The sequence below is a fragment of the Castanea sativa genome, chromosome 8 (assembly GCF_040712315.1).
Source record: "Castanea sativa cultivar Marrone di Chiusa Pesio chromosome 8, ASM4071231v1".
NCBI lineage: Eukaryota > Viridiplantae > Streptophyta > Magnoliopsida > Fagales > Fagaceae > Castanea > Castanea sativa.
Genome location: NC_134020.1, coordinates 24,740,432 through 24,761,916, shown reverse-complemented (window position 1 = coordinate 24,761,916; position 21,485 = coordinate 24,740,432). Strand labels below are relative to the sequence as shown.

The following is a 21,485-nucleotide window of genomic DNA, read 5'->3' as shown; positions in this document are numbered from 1 at the left end:
ATTCTGGAAGGTCTGTTGGGTAAAAATGCGTTCCACACAGTTATAGAGAATAAGAACGTATGAGAAGTATCAGGGGAAAAAGCTGCTACCACCGCATTAAAGACTTTGCACCTACCCTACTGGCCACATTAATGGAGAAATAACCTTTGAACAATAGTGATCAGCCTTACAGCTATTATTTGAAGACTTCAAGAAGGTGGTGGATGTGACAAGTATCTGGATTGGTGATTTGTGTCACACGTGGAAGGTGGAGGGAAGGAAGATGGAGACGTTGGATATATTATCTTCAACTGTATTCTATTAAGGGGAGGAGGAGAAGAAAAAAAGAGAAGGACATTGTACACACCATCTTTAACTAGAATTTATTATTGAGAGAAGAAAGAGCAATACAAGTCATCCTCGGCTTACGTCCGATGAGAGTTTTTGTCATATAATCATTTCATTGCACATGTATTGGCGATCTAACCCATCATATTTGTTATCCAATATTCTCAAAACTTAGGTTTCAAGCCCACGCTCTACAAATTTCATTGTATAAGGCTTTTTGGGTCTGAACCCATCACTCGGTTGGGTCCGGGTACAAATTGTGCACTTACAATTGGCGCCGTCTGTGGGGAATCTTGTGTTTAAGGAATTAGAACACTATGGCAAGCTCAGATTCACATCATGTAGTGTCTCTGGGGTCCTAGGGACAGGATCATTTCCAACGTCTTGAGTGTGAAAGGGATCGAGAGGGTAGTGTTCATACGGTTCACACTCGTGGGAGTCGTTCGCGGGGTGGAAGCAGAATCCCTCATGAGGATGACGCGAAGGCCATGCAAAGGGAGATTGACCACCTTAAAAAGAAGTTACGCCGTGCGAGACAGAGGAGGACACCATCTTTTTCTGATCCTTCTTCTGAAGGCTCCCAAGGTAGTAGTTACAGGCCAAAGTCCAGGACTCCTCCTAGCGAAACTTTCTCGTATAAGAAAGACAACCTTCACGGTCGAAAGGACAAGAAGTCTTCCTCTAGGGGCTTGGGAAACAATGCTATGAGCAGGGCGTTGCACCAGATCTCCAAGTCACCTTTCACACGTAGGGTTGAGAGGGGAAAGCTTCCACGACGGTTCACTCAGCCCACGTTCACCATTTATAATGGCAGAACAGATCCAGTGGAGCACGTGAGTCATTTCAATCAGAGGATGGCAGTACACTCTAAGAATGAAACTTTAATGTGCAAAGTCTTCCCTTCTAACTTAGGACCTGTTGCTATGAGATGGTTTAATAGCCTGAAGGCGGGTTCTATTGATTCCTTCATGGAACTCACCATGGCATTTGGGCCTCGATTTATCACCTGCAGTAGAGTTCCACAGCCTTTGGACTCATTATTGTCCATGACCATGAGGGAGGGAGAGACCTTGAAAACGTATTCTAATAGATACTGGGAGATGTTAATGAAATCGATGGCAATTTTGACGAGGTGGCGATTAACACTTTCAAGGTAGGCCTTCCAACTAATCACAACTTAAGGAAATCTCTGACCAAAAAACCTGTACGGAGTGTACGTCGGCTCATGGATCGTATTGACGAGTACAAACGGGTTGAGGAAGATCAGCAGCAAGGAAAGGGGAAGGCGAAGGTTATCCCTCAAGAGATGAGGGATTTTAGGTCGGATGGACACAACAACAATAGGCGGAGGAGAGATTTCGCTGGGCAATCGGGTTCAGCCACTCCTCAGGTAGTCAACACCGTATTTCGAGAACTGGTGCATCAGTTGTTGGAGAAGATTCAGAAGGAACCATACTTCAAATGGCCCAATAAGATGGCTGGGGATCCTACGAAGCGAAATCAGAATCTCATTTGTCAATATCATCAGGACGTAAGTCATACTACCGAGAATTGCCGGACACTGTGGAATCATTTGGAGCAGTTGGTTAGTGAAGGCAAGTTGAAAAAAAATTTGCATCATCCTAATGGACAGGGAAGCCATTCTGGTTCGGTTAATCAAAGGAACAACTCATCCAGGCCCCCCTTGGGAACAATTAATGTCATTTTCACTGCTCCTGGCAGGACTGGCTCTTGTCCTACTAGGGTGATGTCGGTGTCACATATTCTCGCCAAGGAGTCTGGCTCGAAGCTGAAAAGGATTAAAGGAAATATTCCGCCTATCTTGGGCTTCTCGGATGAAGATAAGATTGGGACCATTCAACCGCATAATGATGCTCTAGTGATTACGCTGAGGATAAGGGGCTATGACGTGAAGAAAGTCATGGTTGATCAAGGTAGTGGCGCGAATATTATGTACCCTAACTTGTTTAAAGGGCTTAATTTAAAGCTAGAAGATCTTACTGCTTATGATTCATTGTTGATAAGTTTTGAAGGAAAAGCTGTCATACCAAAAGGAAAAATTCGTTTACCTGTGCAATCAGGTCTGGAAGTGGTTGATATGGATTTCATTGTGGTTGATGCTTATTCCCCATACATGGCCATCGTGGCAAGGCCTGGGCTGCATGCTCTAGGTGTTGTATCATCAATTCTTCATGTCAAAGTGAAGTTCCCATCAGGGGAACAGATTGAAGAAATTCTTGGGAGTCAATCAGTAGCAAGACAGTGTATATCGGCTGCAATACTACATCAGGCTGAACTAGGATCCTCGGTCTTGGCTATGAAGGACTTATAGCAATTAACGTCTCTAGATACGCCCAGTGCGGTGACAGCAAGTGAGGCAACATGCGAAGAGTTAGAGAGGTTTCTTATAGATGATGACCCTGAAAAGTTCTTTCAAGTTGGTGCTCGGCTACCACATCAGGAGAAGGTGGAATTGGTTATGTTTTTGAAGAACAATGTGGACGTATTTGCCTAGGATCCCTATGAGGCCCCTGGGGTTGATCCAAGCTTCATTTGCCATCGTTTGAACGTCAATCCTACCGTTGTTCCGAGAAGGCAACCACCTCGGCGTTCCTCTAAAGAGCATGCCGAGGCTGTCAAGGAAGATGTGCTCAAGCTCAAAAGAGTCGAGACAATTAAAGAAGTTTTTTTATCCGGAATGGTTGACGCACACAGTGGTAGTGAAGAAGAAGAAGAACAGGAAGTGGAGAGTGTGTGTGGACTTCACAGACCTGAACAAGGCTTGTCCTAAGGATTCGTTTCCAATGCCTCGCATAGATCAGTTGGTGGATGCTACAGTTGGACATCCTTGGATGAGTTTTTTGGATGCTTTCCAAGGGTATCACCAAATACCTTTGGCATTGGATGATCAGGAAAAGATAGACTTCATTACTTCAACGGGGAATTATCATTACAAGGTGATGCCATTTGGTCTGAAAAATGCAGGGGCTACCTATCAAAGGATGATGACCAGGATATTCGAGTCGTGGCTAGGAAAAACTATTGAAGTGTATGTGGATGATATGGTGGTGAAAAGTAAGAGGGTGCCTATGCATGTGAAAGATTTGGATGACACCTTTCAAACGCTCGGGAGTACAAATTGCACCTTAATTCCTCTAAATGTTCTTTTGGTGTAGGCTCTGGTAAATTCCTAGGCTATATGGTAACTCACAGAGGAATAGAAGTAAATCTGGCACAAATCAGGGCAATTAATAGCTTATAACTCCCTCAGAACCCAAAAGAAGTTCAGAAGTTGACTGGGATGACTGCTGCTCTCAACAGGTTTATCTCTCGATCCGCTGATAGGTGTAGACCTTTCTTCTAGTTGCTGAATAAGTGGAAGGGATTCGAATGGACCGAGGAGTGTGCCTTAGCTTTTCAACAACTTAAAGAGTACCATTCTCAACCACCAATCATGTCTCGGCCAGACGTGGATGAAATCCTGTTTGCATATATAGTTGTAGTCATCCATGCCGTCAGTTTGGTTTTAATATGGGACGTTAGTGGTGTACAGAGACCAGTTTACTATGTGAGAAAATCTTTGCATGAAGCTGAGGTGCGTTATTTACCATTGGAGAAAGCGATTCTGGCTATAGTGCATGCTACCCGTAAACTCCCTCACTATTTCCAATCCCACACAGTTGTTGTTCTGACTCAACTCCCTCTCAAGTCGGTATTGCGAAGTGCTGATTACTCAGGGAGGATAGCAAAGTGGGGAACTATCTTGGGGACTTTCGATATTAAGTATATGCCTCGCACCTCTGTCAAGGGCCAAGTTCTTGCTGATTTAGTGGCAGAATTCGTTGAACCTTCATTAGAAGAAAGTGCAAAAGGGTTACACATGGATGGAAAATCAGTTGGCGTGATTTCGTGCAAGAAACTTCCGATTTGGAAAGTGTATATCGATGGGACGGCGAACCAAAGAGGATCAGGTATAGGACTAGTTCTTGTGTCTCCGGAGGGGCTTACGTTCGAGAAATCGCTGAGATTAGGATTCTCAGCTACCAACAATGAGGCGGAATATAAGGCCCTACTGGTCGGGATGGATATGGTTCAGAAAATGGAGGGAAAATTAGTCCAAATGTTCTCGGATTCTCAATTAATTGTGAGCCAAGTGGTAGGGACATTAGAGGCTAGAGATCCAAGAATGCAGGAATATTTGACCAGGGTTAGATACTTACGATCCAAATTTGATTCTTTTACCTTGGTGCATATATCCAGGAGCGAGAACACGCATGTTGATTCATTGGCCACACTGGCAACATCTTCGGCAGAGGGTCTACCCCGAGTCATTCTTGTTGAAACCTGCTCGGGCGGCTGCCAATGCCATCCATATTCATCAAGTTAGGTTCGGACCCAGTTGGATGGACCCCATAATATCCTTTCTTAAGAGTGATGTCCTGCCCGAGGAGAGATCTGAAGCAGATAAAATACGCAGGAAGGCACCTCGATTCTAGCTGTCCAAGGATCAAAAGTTGTACAAACGCTCTTTTTCTGGGCCATATTTGCTGTGTATACACCCTGAAGCAACGAAGTTACTTTTGGAAGAATCGCACGAAGGGATTTGCGAGAGTCACATAAGAGGAAGGGATTTGCGGGAGTCACACAAGAGGAAGGTCTTTGGCTCATAGAGCTTTTACCTAGGGGTATTGGTGGCCTAATATGCAGAGAGAGGCTCAAGATTATGCGAAGAAGTGTGATCAATGCCAGAGGTTTGTCCCTAACATTCATCAGCCCGATGATGTCCTTAACCCTCTGACCAGTCCATGGCCATTCGCTCAATGGGGGTTAGATATTGTGGGGCCTTTCCTAAAGGCCGCAGGGAATAAAAGATGGTTGCTCGGAGGGATCGATTACTACACTAAGTGGGTTGAAGCTGAGCCTTTGTCGAATATTAGGGATGTGGACGCAAAGAAGTTTGTTTGGAAAAACATTGTCACTAGATTTAGAATACCTCCCACTCTTTCAGATAATAACCTGTAGTTTGATAATAAAGCTTTCAAAAAGTACTGTTGTGACCTAGGTATCACGAATAAATACTCCACTCCAGCTTATCTGCAGGGAAATGGGCAGGCTGAGGCAGTTAATAAGGTTATAGTAAGTGGACTCAAGAAGAGGCTGGATGATGCGAAGGAAAGATGGGTGGAAGAATTGCCACATGTTCTGTGGACATATCAAACTACACCACGAAGATCCACAAGAGAAACGCCCTTCTCCATGACTTATGGGGCCGACGCCGTGATCCCTTTGGAAACTGGGTTTCCGACGTTGAGGACAAGCTTTTTCATCCCAAGTAATAATGAGGGTTTACTAGAGAGAAGCCTGGACCTAATTGAGGAACGGAGAGAGAGTGCGATGGCTCAACTAGCTTACTATTAGCATAAGCTCAAACGGGGGTACGATGCTCATGTGAAGTTGAGGCCACTAGCATCCGGAGACTTGGTATTAAGGAAGGTCTTAGGTAATGCCAAGAATCCAGCATGGGGAAAACTGGGACCTACCTGGGAGGGACCTTATCGTATTACTTCGGTAGCTGGCATAGGAGCTTATTATCATGCAGATTTAGATGAAAAGGCTGTAAAACGTCCCTGGAATGTAAATAACCTACAACGGTACTATTATTAAAGAAAGGCATTTCTGCCGTCTTAGTTCAAATTATTATTGTGTTGTGTTAATTGTAGTTCATTTTTTATAAGTATCAAACAGAAACTTGGTCATGCTTGATTCCTCAGACCACATACCTCATGGAAATTGATATTTTAATTGAACTTTCTCTAAGTTTTGGGATTTAAGAAAATGGTGAAAAAACATAGATCCAGCGAAAATCTCATCGGATTCTATGAGATTCGCTTGATCTGGCGAAAATCTCACCAAATTCGATGAGATATCGCCAGATCCGATCAAAATCTCACCAAATCTAATGAAAATATCGCCAAAATTTGGAAAACTATCGCCAGAATTTGGGTTTCTTTGCCGGATTTTGGAAAATTTACACCGAAATCTGGAATTTTGGTTGGGATCTAGAAATTTTGGCTGGAATCTGGAAATCTTTTGGTCAGTTCGGGTTTTTTGGGTTTTAGGGGAGGAAAACCAAAACTGACCCACTGGAATTGGTTTCTGGTGGTGAAGACCTACTGCTGACCCGTCGGAGTAGTCGGGTCAGATCCAGTCGGTTCTTCGAGTGGGTCGGGTATTCGGATAAATTTGGACAGCCCTACATAGTTGGCACACATAACACCTATGTGGCCATTAAAATAACAATAAAATTTGTTATTTAACATTTAAATAATGTCATGTCAGCATTTTATATATTAAAAAAGACCACGTCATTATTTTTATTTTCTTTAATTATTTTAAAATAAAATAAAATTTTATTATCTTTTCTTTTCATTATTATGTTGAAAGACCATTTAGATTGTTTACATGTTCTTCCCTAGAAAATAATTGATTGTTCTTCATGTTCTTTCCCAAGAACATGGTTGCCTAGAAAGTTAAAAATTAAAAAAATTCTTATCTTTTTTGGCATTTTCTTAGCAACCAAACAAACAAAAACACATACAAAATCATGATCAAACTCAGCAATTCTAACACAATCAACTAACACAATTAAAACCACGATTTGATCAAAAACAAAAATACCAAAACCCAAAGCTGATCTTCATCAATAAAATACACCAAAACACAAGCCAATCCTCATCAATTTCAGATTTGGTCAGATCAAACCACAGTGACCCACCCAACCACTACCGATCTGGATTTAGAAAGAGCAAGAGAGAAGATGAGATTTTGGTTAGCCATGGGTTTCGGCCATGGGTCTTTGGGTCTTTGTAAAGTTGTGATTTACAACTATATTTTATGTTGGCTTTATTCCATGACAAAAAGTATTGTAATTACATAAATTTGTTTCCTTGTATTTTTTGTGGGATTTTATTGTATTGGGTTTAGTATTAAGTTGGTGAAGATTCAAACTTAATTGAAGATCAATGCATTTCGTGACTTGCTAGCGAGAAGTTTGCGAGAAGGGTTCCCGCAAAAAGGGTTCCCGCGAAAAGGGCATGTGAGAAGCACATGACTAGAAGCTGAAGAGTCATGTCAAGCTATCAATTTTGCGAGTATTTCGCCAGTAAGGCCTTCTAGCGAAATACCCGCGAAATTCTCTACTTGGAGGATTTTTAAGTGTGACTTTCTTACCCTTCACCCATATTATATATACCCTCATTACCTACAAATATGTAAGGAGGTCATTCAGAGAAAAAAACCCTAGATAGGTTTTCTACAACACACACACACACCCATATTTTAGAAAGAGAGCTACTAATCCTTAATGAGAAATCATCCTAGCCTCTTCTTCTTCCCTCTCCCATTGTCATATCTTGAAAGGAGATTTGTACCCAACACACAACCTACATATTTTCAGAGTGTAAAGAGTGTTTTGGAGCTTGGGAAACTTTGGGGATTTGCCAAAAGTAGCCGATAAGGCTTGGCGGATGTAATCGGGCGTATTGTGGGATCCGGAAAGCTAGACAAGACACGGTTCCGAGAAGTCTTGTTGGAGTAGGAGCTTGGAGGGTTTAGGTACATTGAGTAGATTAGGCTTAGAGGGTCTCTTGCTATTCGTGTATTCTAACTTATTGTCTAGTGGATTGATTTACCGTTTGGAGGGCGGCGGAGAGGTTTTTCACCGAGTTCTTCGGTTTCCTCTTCGATAACACATCGCCGTGTTATCTTGTGTTTGCATCTCTTTTTCCTTACTCTTGTGCTTTACTTTTATTGTTTGTTGTTCATGTTTATGTACTAAAGTAGTATCGGTTAATTGCGCTTCATTTATTCTTGTTTTCGCACTTAGATAAGTTAGAGTAAAATCAACCGAGCCGTAATTTATTAATTTAGGGTCTAAACAACTCTTGTGTTTTTAACACAAATTCGAGCTTTCAGTCTTCAACCATGGGTCCTTTGTAAGGGATTTAGAGAAGATCATAAGCCATGGGTTTTCAGTTATGAGATGAATCGGCCATGAGAGAGAGAGAGAGAGAGAGAGAGAGAGAGGAGGGATTGGGTTTTCAACAATGAGTTTCGGCCATGATAGAAGAGAGAGAGAGGGAGAGTTTGAGATGAGAGAGTATAGAGAGAGAGAGCTCAGGTTTGAGTTTAGTGTTTTTGTGTTTGGTTTCTCAAAAAGAGTAAGAAAATGGAAGAAAAGTTAAGTGTTCTTTCAAAATATAATTAAAAAAGAAAAGAAAAGAGAAGGTGTGTGGATGTGTGGTTTGAAAGTGAAATCTATATTAAGTTTTAATGTTTTGGTGGTGTGGGGGATTGATTCTATGGATTTTTTTCATGTATGATTTTGTGCTGATGTGTATCTAATGTTAGGAACTAAATGTGGTAAAATTAAAAATTAGGGATCAAAGTGAGAATGAGTTGAAAATGTATGGACGAAAATAGTATTTCTGCTTTAATTTTATGGGTTTTAAATTTTCTAGTTTTGTGTTCTTGTTCAAAATAAACTTAGATTTCAATTCAAATGATTTTTGGTTTTTAATTCTGTTTTGAATTTGTTTATTTAGTTAAAATTGTTAAATGTAGATGCTGATGTGGCATTTTTTAAATGCTAAATAAAATTATTATTATTATTATTTTAATAGTCACATACTCACATTAGCATTATATGTGTCAACAATGCATTCCGTTTACTATGAGGGAAATTTATGTTAGTAAAATGACAGTTGGGACCAAAATAGAACTTGTTTTTGATTTTAGGACTAAAATGGTAAAAATAAAAGTAATGACCAAAATGAAAATGATACCAAAATGTAATAACTCACTGAGAGATGATACGTCCATAACATTTTTGCAACATTTTCACAACAAATCACAGGTGGTTAGTTGTTATTGGATCAAATTTGAACCTAACACGAAGATTATTTTTTTGCCTCAACAATAACAACCAGTAATAACTTACCATTTAGAATTTGTTCTAAAAATATTATAAAAATATTGTAAGCATATCATTTTTCTAACTAAAAAGGTAATTCAGCCTATAATTTAGGTATACCGAGAAACCATCCATTAGATAAGATCAGTCACGCTGTCGTGCAACAATTAACTGGGTTCAGACCAGGGGCACCAAATCAAACAAGAATTCTTCTAGAAATAATGAATAAATAAAACAAGAATTGAGAATTTGACCAAACCTAACGTAAAATGACCTCCCTTCTAGTTCTAGTCACTACACTACCAAGTAACAACATCGAACTTTCTCAAAAAAAAAAAAAAAAAGGTAACAACATCGAAAGTGCACAGTGGGGGCGGCTACGCTGAGGTGGCAATATTTTCTTCTTCTTCTTGACTTCCATCTTTTTAATTTATATTTTTAGGAGCCGAGCTGAGCTCCCAGAAAGCGGAGGAGTCTACAAAAAAGAGAGAGGACCGACTGAACCACCCAGGAGGAGTACTCACTGGCTCTACATATAATAATTAATACACAGCTTTCATTTTTTACATAAACAAAAAAATTAGTTATCCTTTTTAACCTTCTTTTCCTCTCTCTCTCTCTCTCTCTCTCTCTCTTCGATCCTCAATCTACGGCCTCACTCCCACTTTAATCGCTCTCTTTTCCATTCAAAAACGACGCCGTGTTAGAATAATCATAGTAGTATTAATTAACAATCTCTCCTGTTTCTCTCATGTTTTTCTTTCGAATAAGAAATTCGATTACTTGTTTAAATTCTCCAGTAATCAAAATTTAGCGGTACAGCGTTGTGTGTGTGTGTAAGACTGTGAATGGGCTATGGCGGAACCAGCAGCAGAAGCAGCATCAGTTCTAAGTAGTAGTAGAAGTAGTAGTTCTTGGAAAGAGAGCAAGTTTGCGAAAGCTGTTTTCGCTATCCTTGGAATCATGCTCACCCTCGTCACCTATGGTGTTCTACAGGTTCTCTCTTCTTCTTCTTCTTCTTCTTCTTCTTCTTTATTTATTTATTATTATTTTTAATTTTAATTGTTATGTATAAATTTCAATTCCTCTGTTTATTTGTATTTAGGGTATAGATTGTAAAACATTTTTCTTTTGTTTCTAGTTAGTATGATCTTTGATTAGTTTTGGTTGATTTTATCATATGTGCATTTTGCCATTCATTTTAAATTCCATTTTTTATTTCGCTAATTTTTATCTAAATGATTATCTAATTCGGATTCGGTTAACCATTTGAATCGATTAAATCGAGTCATTTATGTGTACATACATACACGGCTGATGTTAGGCCAGTGATATAATTTTTACCATTGGTTTTTTTTTTTTGGGGAATTTATTGATCTGTTTCAGAAAACTGGATGGCCATTGTAGAAATCATATGTAAAGTTTTCTATTGGCTTGTCCTTTCATAATCAGAAACTTAGTCGTTGCGTACAAGGTGAGGATTTGAATTTTGTGAACTTAGGCTCATTACTTGTGCCATGTGCTAAGATAGCTAGTGTGTGCTACATATAAGTTATATAATGGCATTGCTCGACTCAGGAGATGCTACAGTGGCAGAGCTAATTTCTTTCTCGGGGATAGATAGTTCTGGAATATTAATTTTGGCAGATCGGTTCTAGATTGGGAATTAGGATTGGTCTCATCATTTATGGACTTACCTGTATTATGGTTTGTGGAAAGGAGATGGGGTGGGTGAGCTGTGGTGGAAACCGTCTTCTTGGGAAATTTATGATATTAAATCGTACTAGAAAGTTTTACAATCCCCCTTCTCAGGTGTCTTTTCCTTGGAAGGCTGTGTGGAGCTCCAAAGTGCCTCCAAAGATCAGTTTCTTTGTTTGGATGGCGGTGTTGGGGAGAATCCTGACTAATGGCAGTCTGAGGAAGTGTCGGCTGGTTATTATTGATTGGTGTTGCGTGTGTAAGAGGGCAGGGGAGTCTACTAACCACTTACTATTGTATTGCCTGATAGACAGCACGATGTGGAATATAGTGTTTACTCTTTTCGGGTTATCTTGGGTAATGCCCAAGGATGTATCTGAGCTTCTTGCTAGCTGGCCAGGCAAGTTTAGGAAACATAGAAATGGGGAGATATGGAATATGGTCCCTCACTGAATGATATGGGGTATCTGGAGGGAGAGGAATGCGCAGGTCTTTGTAGGTGCTGAGAGGTCAATTCAAGACTTGAAGATGTCTTTTTTCCAGACATTGTTTGGGTGGACAACTGCTTTGGGGGATTTTCTTTTTTCTTTGTCTAATTTGCTTGATAGATGTAGTCTTTATAATTCTTAGTTCTTTTGTTCTCATGCACCCTCAGTACACTTCCTGTGTGCTTTGGCCTCTTGTATATTTTTTCTTTCAATGAAGTTTATTACTTATCAATTTTTTTATTTATTTTTTAAAGTTTAGGAGGAGGTTTAAATGTCTTATTAAAGTACGTGGTAACTGTCCTTAAGTAAGTATTGTTTATTCTTACGTTAAGCAATTTGTGAAATTTCGTTTCCTGCAGGAAAAGATCATGAGAGTACCATATGGGGTGAACAAAGAATATTTTAAATACTCATTGTTTCTTGTTTTCTGCAACCGAATAACAACATCTGCCGTCTCTGCAGCTGCTTTACTGGTGAGTATCTGTTAATATCCATATACTATTTGTACTTTTGGTAGGCTTTTGGAGGGAGTAGAAGTTGATTCGTAGAGAGTAAAACTGATGATCAAACAGTAGGCAATTTTCAACTTTGTTTAAGCTGTAACCGACCGAATGCCATTGTATTCATAGAGTGTCTTTTGTTGCTTTAGTAGCTTCTCAGACCAGCATTCTCATTGTCATTTTAATCGTTTATTTCTAGGCAAGTAAAAAAGCCTTGGACCCAGTGGCTCCAGTTTACAAGTACTGCCTTGTATCAGTATCAAACATACTAACCACCACATGTCAGTATGAGGTAAGCTGTCTACATCTTCACGTCTCTTAACATGATTGTACCCTATGTGGGTAGAACTAATTTGCTGAATTTCTTTGTTTCTATTTTACAAGTTCTTTGAATCGGTAGTTTTGTGCAAGATGATAAATAATATTCACTTTAATGACACAAGGCTTGCTGCAGGCCCTCAAATATGTCAGTTTTCCTGTTCAGACACTTGCTAAGTGTGCCAAAATGATTCCTGTTATGGTAAGTTAATTGTGCATTATTTTATGTGGCATTTACAGTATGCATGCATTTAAGTTTCTTTCAGTGGGTTAAAACTGTTTTTATGCTAAGATGATCATACTTTTTGATGAATTACAATGGCTAGTTGGTTTGCTGATTATTTTAATAACCTTTTATTTTTGGTACTTCTGTAAATGAATAACTGGTTGTTATGGGTGCTTCACATTGTGCATTCTGATGGTGCTGTTCCTTTGTAATGACTGGAAAGTGGAAAGTGGAAAGTGGAAAGTTTATGTATGTCTGTTTTTGCTATCTCTTTTGAGTCTCGAATTCTGGAATTGGTTTCATTGTTATCATTTTGTCACTCTTTATCCCGTATGAGTTCCTTCCATAGAATAATTTGTCTGATACAGGCATTCTGAAGACTAGGTGAAGTGATGGCTTTGCTGAAACATTTTTTTTCCTTCACCTTTTCCCTAGTGAAAATCATCTGATCAAGTTCAGATCTAGAATCTTTTTTTGAGACAAAAGTAAGCGAAGTATTATTAAGAAAGACCCAACAACAAAAAAAAAAAAAAAACACAAGTTCAAGGCAAATCCAAGTGGTACATATCTTCCACATCCTCAGGTAGAGATTCTACCCATACATCAATATTTGTAGATAAAACTACTTTTTTAGCTAAACAATGAGCTAACCTATTCCCCTCTCGCCGAACATGCTGGAATAAACGGCTCCTCAATGTTCCTCCAAGTCTCTTTTAGCTTCATCAATGATGTGACCAAACAAATTACGGCAGCGACCTGAACCCTTCATCAAGAACCCGACTACAATCCCCTTCAAAAATCACATCAAACAAACACAGCTCCTTAACAAACACCACAGCCCTTCAAGCTGCCATTGCTTCAGCCATTTCTATGGAATGAATCGAACCAATACTCTGTCTCAACGCTCCAATGATCTGCCCAGAACAATCACGAACAACTACACCCACACCTGCTGACCTGGATTCTTCAAAGAAGGCTGCATCGAAGTTTGCTTTGTAATGAACACCAGGGGGAGGAGACCAATGTACCTGGGGACGACACGAAGGCTCATGCTGCTCCTGAGGATGAACCTCCCAAAAGTCAACAAGTAATGTCCTTGCCCGATCCCCCAATTCATGCAACGGCCAAACCGATTGACGTTCTCTCATCCTGTTGCGGTACTGCCACAAACTCCACACCACAACAGTAAAAGTGCAATACGGAAGCCTGAGCCATGAGCGAAAAGAACCTCCAAAAGCTTCATAAAAGACCTGCACTTTGCCTGAACCAAAAAAAGGAAACCGGGATCCGACATCCAAACCGAACGAACCTGATCATAGAGCCACCAAGCATGCAACACTGATTCCGAATGATCACCACAGCCATCACAAATATTACCAACTGGGATGTGCCGAGCCACCAAGTTCTGTTTAGTGGGCAAAGAATCCTTCGCAGCACGCCACAAGAAGTGCCTAATTTTATTAGGAACCTGAACCTTCCAGATTTTCTTCCACACCGAACCAACACCAGTTGAAGCAGAAGAGCTTGGCAAAGACAGATTCTCATTGGCAACAAGCATTCAGTATGCACTCCTTACACTATAAGCACCATCAGAGGTCAAAGGCCAAATCAAACTATCCTCCTCCCCGTTGTCACAAACCTGGATTTTACGCACCATATTCGCTTTCCATGGTAAAAAACAGCTTGCTAGGCGCCCCGGGTCCCAAGTCCTTGTACCAGGAATAAACAAATCACACACCCTACTAACAGATGTGTTGGCCTAAGGGGATATGATTTTACTATGGTGAAGGTCAGGCAGCCACCTATGATGCCATACATCAATCAATTGTCCACTACCTACCCTCCAAATCGCACCTTTCTCAATAACCCCACGTGCATTCAAAATACTCCGCCATGCATAAGAGCACTTGGGGTGAACTGGGGCCTAAAGAATATTACCATTTGGGAAATACTTTGCAAAATTCAAAATTCAAGGACTTATCTGTTTGGAACCCTATTCTTGAGAGAATGGAGAGGAGATTAGCAGGTTGGAAAAGAATGTAAGGTGACACTCATTAAAAGCTCACTCTCGTCCTTACCTACATACTTCCTTTCCCTTCTTCCTTTACCGGGTAAGGTGGCTAAGCGTATGGAGAAGTTACAGAGAGATTTTTTGTGGGATGGGATTGGTGGTGAACCTAAATTTCATTTAGTTCATTGGGCCAAGGTTTGTAGGCCTTTGCAGGATGGGGGGTTGGGTATAAGACAGTTGAGTAATTTTAATTCTGCCTTATTAGGTAAATGGTTGTGGAGGTATGGTACCGAGACTGATGCTTTATGGAGGAGGGTTATAGAGGCAAAATATGGGAACATGTGGGGTGGTTGGTGTACGAAGAAGGTGACAAGTCCTTATGGGGTCAGCTTGTGGAGATATATTAGAAGTGGTTGGTTGAACTTCTCTAAATTTCTTGTTTATGATGTGGGGGATGGTACTAGAGTAAAATTTTGGAAGCATGTGTGGTGTGGGGATTCTACTCTCCAAGAGGCCTTTCCGGAGCTATATTGTCTTAGTAGGTCCAAGGACTCCTCAGTGGCTGAAGTTATGGGGGTTGGTCTGTTGGGAGGTTTCACTGGAATGTGCAATTTCGTCATCCACCACAAGATTGGGAAGAGGAAGCCTTTGACCGGTTTATGGGGCTAGTCTATTCCTCGTCAGTGAGAGGGTTTGGTCCAGATAAGGTTTGTTGGAAGTCTGCAAGGAATACAAGATTTGAGGTTAGAAGTTATTACAGTTCCTTCTACCCTCATAATCGTGTTTCCTTTCCATGGAAAATGATATGGCAATCGAAGGCGCCTCCAAGGGTAGCCTTCTTTTCTTGGTCTGCTTCTTTAGGTAAGATCTTAACAACAGACAACCTTCGTAAAAGACGAGTGATAGTTCTTGATTGGTGCTCTATGTGTAAGAGGTGTGGGGAGTCGGTGGATCATCTTCTACTTCATTGCACCATAGCTTGGGAGTTGTGGTCTTTGGTTTTCTGTTTGTTTGGCATTCAGTGGGTTATGCCTCGTACTGTTGTTGAGTTGTTTGAGGCTTGGCAAGGAAAGTTTGCGCGACATCGTCACATTGATGTTTGGAGATTAGTACCTCATTGCTTGATTTGGTGCATTTGGCGAGAAAGGAATGCTAGAAGTTTTGAGGGCTGTGAACGATCTTTGCTGGAGATTAAGTCTTTTTTCTTACACACACTGTTTGAATGAAGTGTGGTTTTTTCTCATTTTTCTTGTTCTTCCTTTTCTATTTTTCTTGACCGTTGTTCTTTTGTTTCTTGATTTTTGTACCCATAGTACATCCCCAATGTACTCGTCTTGGCATTTTCTTTATTATTATTAATAATATTCTTACGTTATTTATCAAAAAAAAAAGAAATACTTTGCACTGAAGACTCTAAAGAGGAGTTCATATCTAGAATCTAATGGTCTAAGTTATCCTTTGATTTAAAAAATTCCCAATAGATGCTATTTATTTTATGGGTAATTGATTCTGTCCTGCAAATATGGTATTGCTTACAGTCAATTGATGAATTGCATAACTTGTATCCTTATTTTTGACATGGAAATCTTTATTCCTCTCCATGTTATGCTAGTTGTAATTCATAGTAAGTGGTAAATCTTACTCATTATTTTCTTATCATTATACAGGTTTGGGGCACTCTTATTATGCAGAAAACATACAAGGGACGTGACTATTTGTTGGCTTTTCTAGTGACCCTGGGTTGTTCAGTATTTATTCTATATCCGGTAATAACTGTGGTCATATCTCCAATTCTTACTCTGATGTTTCAAGGCTTTTCTTTCTTCTTCTTCTTCTTCTTCTTCCTTTTTATTTATTTTTAAATAATATTGTTAAGATATGATTATATGAACCTAAGACCTACCTCCACCTTTTATGACTTGAGCTAAGGTTTAGTGGTTTGCTACTTTCCTTTTTTGTTCACGTGGTGGTTTGTATCTTTATTTCTAAGGCGCTACATGAGTGGCTGAAGGCTGTGGTTCAAATTTTAGATGTTGAATTTGAGGTATTTGATCTTGTATGCATCATTTGTATTAGGGTTTTATTTGATAGGTAAATAGTTGGGGAGGTGGGGTTTGAACCCAAGACATTGGGCACCACAGATGGTGCCAATATTAGGATTTTTTTTACACATGCATTCAGTGGGTCTTGAACCCACAACCTCGCCCTTCACCTTGCTTTTACAAGGGGAAAATGTGCCATTTGAGCTAGGGCTCATTGACATGAATATTAAAAGCAGCAGTGGCAGACATAACAAGCTACTTCACAGTAGTTTCTTTGTTATTTTAGCCACCCTTATGGATTACTTTCATACATTTTAGATTTAAAAATTTTGTACAAATAGTTATCCTTTCTATTAAAAAATTGTTTGTCACAGAAGTGTAGTGACTAGCACTTCCCTATAGTCCTGTTTAGTTCCATAGTTGCCCACAGAACTGCTGAGACTCTCTCCTGCCAATGAAAAATCTGACACAATTCAGGTTACTTTGATAATCAATTCGACAACTTGAAAACACATGCAGCCCACTTTTGTATCTGAATTTATATTAAGATGATGCTGCATCTGGCCTTATTATAACAACATTGTCATTTTGTTTGTTTAAGCACTGGATTTGGTCATTTGAAAGCATGTCTGTACATGACTTCGACAATATGTATTATGGTGAATTGTGATTCCTGTGATGGTCTGTTGATGATGCACAAGAACCTTAACAGCTAGTGTTTAACTTGAATGTAGTCTGAACTATTTTTTCTGTGTTTGCTTTACTGTAGGCAGAAGCTGACATTAGTCCTTACAGTAAAGGAAGGGAAAACACTGTTTGGGGCGTCTCCCTAATGCTTGGTTATCTTGGGTATCTTATTTGAAGCTCACTTTCTTTCATTATTATGATGACTGATTTACAAATTTCTTTACCATTTGCTGTTAATTTAAATACTAATCATACTTCTGCTCTATGTTCAAATGTAAATATTTATCAGTTCATAGACGTGTTTATGTTTCTACAAGAAGTCTGCCCTGGTGTCTTACACCTCTTGATTTGTTTGTTTGTTTGTATTTTTTTTTTTTTTTGATAGGTAAAAAGTAGTATTATTGAATAAAGAAAAAAAAAAAAGAGAAGAATAAAACCTTGATGCTTGCTTCTCACACATTGGGCAAGTGAAACACTATAATCAGTAATGCCACACAAATTTTTTGATAACAAATTTCACAATATCTGAGTTGGTCAGCTGTGAGTGATGGAAAAAAAGTGGTGGATCCATGAATATTGTGTCCACCACTCACAGTCAACCTACTCAGCAATCGTGAAATTTGTTGTGAAAAAATTTGTGCTGTAGCGTTACTACACTATAATGATATAGGAAGATTGTAATAATGGTTTTTGGGTGTGTGTGTAATTACCAATAAAAAAGAACAAAAAAATTGTACTGATGGTTCATGCTAATAGTACTACCCATTAAACTATATTGCAGAGATATACATATGCATTTGGCTCCATTACAGTAATACTACTTAATTCTTCATTGCTTATCTCCCTCTAAGGGATGGCACAAAAGTATTCTGCCCTGCCCATGCCAGGCTGTGTGAGTCTCCTCACCCCAAAGAGGGGGATGGGGCAAGAATAGGTTTTCCTTAACTTGCCCACCCCGAGTGTGTATAAATATTTTATTTAATATAATTTAAATTATTTATAGATATAATTTATTCTATTACCATCCCCAAAACACTTGTTTCACTCCCAGCACTCTCACGGACTCCCCTCCCTTTTCTCTCTCATATCTATCTCATCAATGCTGGAGCCACCTCAATAGAGATGGCAAAATACCTCCAACCCACCTTGTCCTAGTCCTGCACTGCATGGGCTTTCCCTTCCCTGAAAAGGGGATGGGGCACACATGATCCGACCTCGCCCTACCTTGTTGGCATACTGTTTGGCATTTCCATTTTAGATCATTTTAGGGTTAGCTTTAAGTTTACCTTCTAAATGATTGAATGAGATATAATGGAAGGATGCCTACTTGTTTCCCATAAATTCAAATGCTTATCCGTGTGATTAACAGGTTTGATGGCTTTACAAGCACGTTCCAAGATAAACTTTTTAAAGGCTACCATATGGAAATACACAACCAAATATTCTACACAACATCGTGTTCTTGTATTATTAGCTTGACAGGTAATTTTGTTACTGTTGTTTTATCTTGTTAGTTCTTAAATTCTGGTTACATTTTGGTTATAGAACAGTATATGTGGGAGATGATCTGCAGCTGAGGCACTATATAGGCGGTATATTGTTACAAATTTTTTTTTTCTTTGATCTATTTTGAAACTTCGAATGCATTATGAGTGTTATATTGTTAGGACATATGTTTGATGGGTTCGAGATTTTGTTATTCAACTATGAAGTTACCATCAGTCGGGGATTTTTTTTTTAATTTAGCAGAAGTCTCAAGACAGGATTAACCCTTTCACAGATATAAAAGTCTTTTTTTTTTGAGCTTTCTCACTATTCTATGTAGTTTAGAAAGCTCAATTAAACACAACTAAGGTTTTATCTCAAGCAAATTTTTTTTTTTGATAAGTAAAGAAAATTTTATTCAAAGACATAATAATGAGTCACTCAAGTATACGGGATGTATACAGCGGGGGACCAAAACAATCAAATACCTAAATTACAAGCATCCATCAAATCATAGACTGAAAAAATAGAATGACTTCCTATGATAGACATCCAATCTGATAGAGTTTTAAAGAAGGAAAGTTTTAAATCGGCTATGTCCTTTCAAAATCTTCAATACACCGGTTGTTTCTCTCCTGTCAAATGCACCACATCAAACAATGAGGGACAGCATCCAAATAACACCATTACGATGATGACCGATGTTTTATCTCAAGCAAATTGGAATTAATTTCATTGATCCATGGAAATAATTGGAATCTGTATAATTATAATAAGGTCCCTTTCACTTTAAAGTTTAGCCATGTCAATCACTATAATGTATCAGAGACTAACTTATCAAAAAAAATAATGTATCAGAAACTATTTTAAGCACTGACACCTGTTGCGTGGTGGGATAGTGAAAATCCATACTCTATATTTTTTCATCTCTATGTATGATAGAAAATCCTTGTCTTATCAGAATATTTTTTCCAAGGACAATATTTCACTTATTAGGAATGTTATTCTTAGATTTTGGATAAATTTCTAGCATTCTAGGCCTTTGTCAAAAGTGTGGTCATGCAAGGGAAACGTAGCTTTGTGTTTCAGCACTATAGTGGCAGTAAGCTGAGAAATTTTTACTCTGTGTACCACGTGTTTTGCGCAAAACACGTGGTACACAAAGTAAAAATTTGCAGAGGGCACACAAGTTCGATGTATATACCATGTCAAACATGCAAAGATACATCATATCTGTTTATGGAATTGATATTTAACCTGTGCTAGCTTATTAATGTGCCATCTTTTTGCATAGTTATACAGATCTTTCTTTGGAGCATAACCTGACTTGCAGGATCAGCTATGATATGTTAAGACACTTTTGAGATGCTTAAATACTTCTTTTTACCTTCTCTTAAAATGACAATTCTATTCTCGGTGTTTTTGTAATGGAGGCATCCTAGCTACCTGGAACTTATCTTGTGCTACCAACCAAGAGAATAGGGTCTCTCTTCTTATGTTTCTCTGGTGTATTTTCTGTGCATAAGTATCGTGTGCTACTTTTTCATTAGAGCTTTATAATTGCATTTTTGTTGTTGGTGTTGATCTGTGTTGATTTTCATCATTTGATATAGGTCTTTTATTACAAGGGCATCTACTTCCAGCAATAGATTTTGTTTATAGGCATAATGATTGCTTCTTTGACATTGTATTGCTTTCGACGGTAAGTGACCATTACTTAGGTATTTAGTGTATCTTATACCCATTTTTTAACATCTTTGGCGCCCAGTACTCTGTTCTAATAATGATTTTCGTTGCAGGTAGCAACTGCAAGTCAATTTTTCATTTCTTACACTATTCGCAATTTTGGCGCCCTTACGTTTGCCACCATAATGACCACAAGACAGGTAAAATATAAGTCTCCATAACAATTATTTATCTTCTTTCATTTGTCTCTCAAAACTACTCTTCTAATGGATGGAATCTTCTCAAATTCTCATTGTTGATGTAGTTGGTTAGCATCATGCTGTCGTGTGTGTGGTTTGTCCATCCCCTAAGCTGGGAACAGTGGATTGGAGCTGTAAGCCTCATACTGAATCCTTTCCTGAATTATTTTTTTTTGGTCATTTTTTTATTATTATAAAAAGTCCAATAACAAACTACATTGGATATTTTGATCAGGTTATTGTCTTTGGTACCCTTTATGCAAAAACCTTCTTGAAAAATCCACCACAAAAACCTTCACTTCCAGAACCTACAGGAAATGGAGCTACTAGTCCTGTGAAGCAGAATCCTGTATGAGGGCCAGTCTTATGTTTACTATGAGATCTGGCACTTGCTATCTCTAACTATTAATAGGCAGCTTTAATTTTAAGTGTAAAGCTGCAAATTGAAAACTGAGAAGGCACACACAGGAGTAAGTTTAACCTTAACCCAGACAGCATCGCATGCACCTGAAATTGCGAGTCAGCAGCATTATTTCTGATATACACAGTTCAAACATCTTGTAATCCGCAAATTTTCCATTACTGGAGATAAATAATAGCTTAACTAAAGCCAAAGGAATCATCTATCCAAAAAAAAAAAAGAAAAAAAAAGAACTAAAGCCTAAGCTTTTTGTTTTTGTTTGTCTGGTCTTCAATAGGAATGATTAAAAAAAATGAAATTTGTATAATGCAGTTCCTTAAGATAAGTTTTGTTTGTTCTGGTGAGTAGTTTAATTCAAGGGTTGAAAAAGTAGGAAAGAAAAGAAA

At 38.9% G+C, this 21,485-nt stretch overlaps 2 protein-coding genes across 2 annotated transcripts; both read left to right on the top strand.

The window, feature by feature from the left end:
* The first annotated feature begins 1,633 nt into the window (after positions 1-1,633).
* On the top strand, positions 1,634-2,659 carry LOC142606065 (uncharacterized). Its single transcript, XM_075777472.1, has one exon. It carries the CDS (start codon positions 1,634-1,636, stop codon positions 2,657-2,659), a length of 1,026 nt encoding a protein of 341 aa, XP_075633587.1.
* Positions 2,660-9,867: 7,208 nt separating this feature from the next.
* LOC142608269 (UDP-galactose/UDP-glucose transporter 5) lies at positions 9,868-21,422 on the top strand. Its single transcript, XM_075780015.1, has 11 exons — positions 9,868-10,294; positions 11,844-11,957; positions 12,184-12,276; positions 12,439-12,504; positions 16,207-16,305; positions 17,351-17,430; positions 18,638-18,750; positions 20,367-20,455; positions 20,553-20,639; positions 20,744-20,812; positions 20,914-21,422. The coding sequence occupies exons 1-11, from the start codon at positions 10,154-10,156 to the stop codon at positions 21,031-21,033; spliced, it is 1,071 nt and encodes a 356-aa protein (XP_075636130.1). The 5' UTR covers positions 9,868-10,153; the 3' UTR covers positions 21,034-21,422.
* The last annotated feature ends 63 nt before the right edge of the window (positions 21,423-21,485 follow it).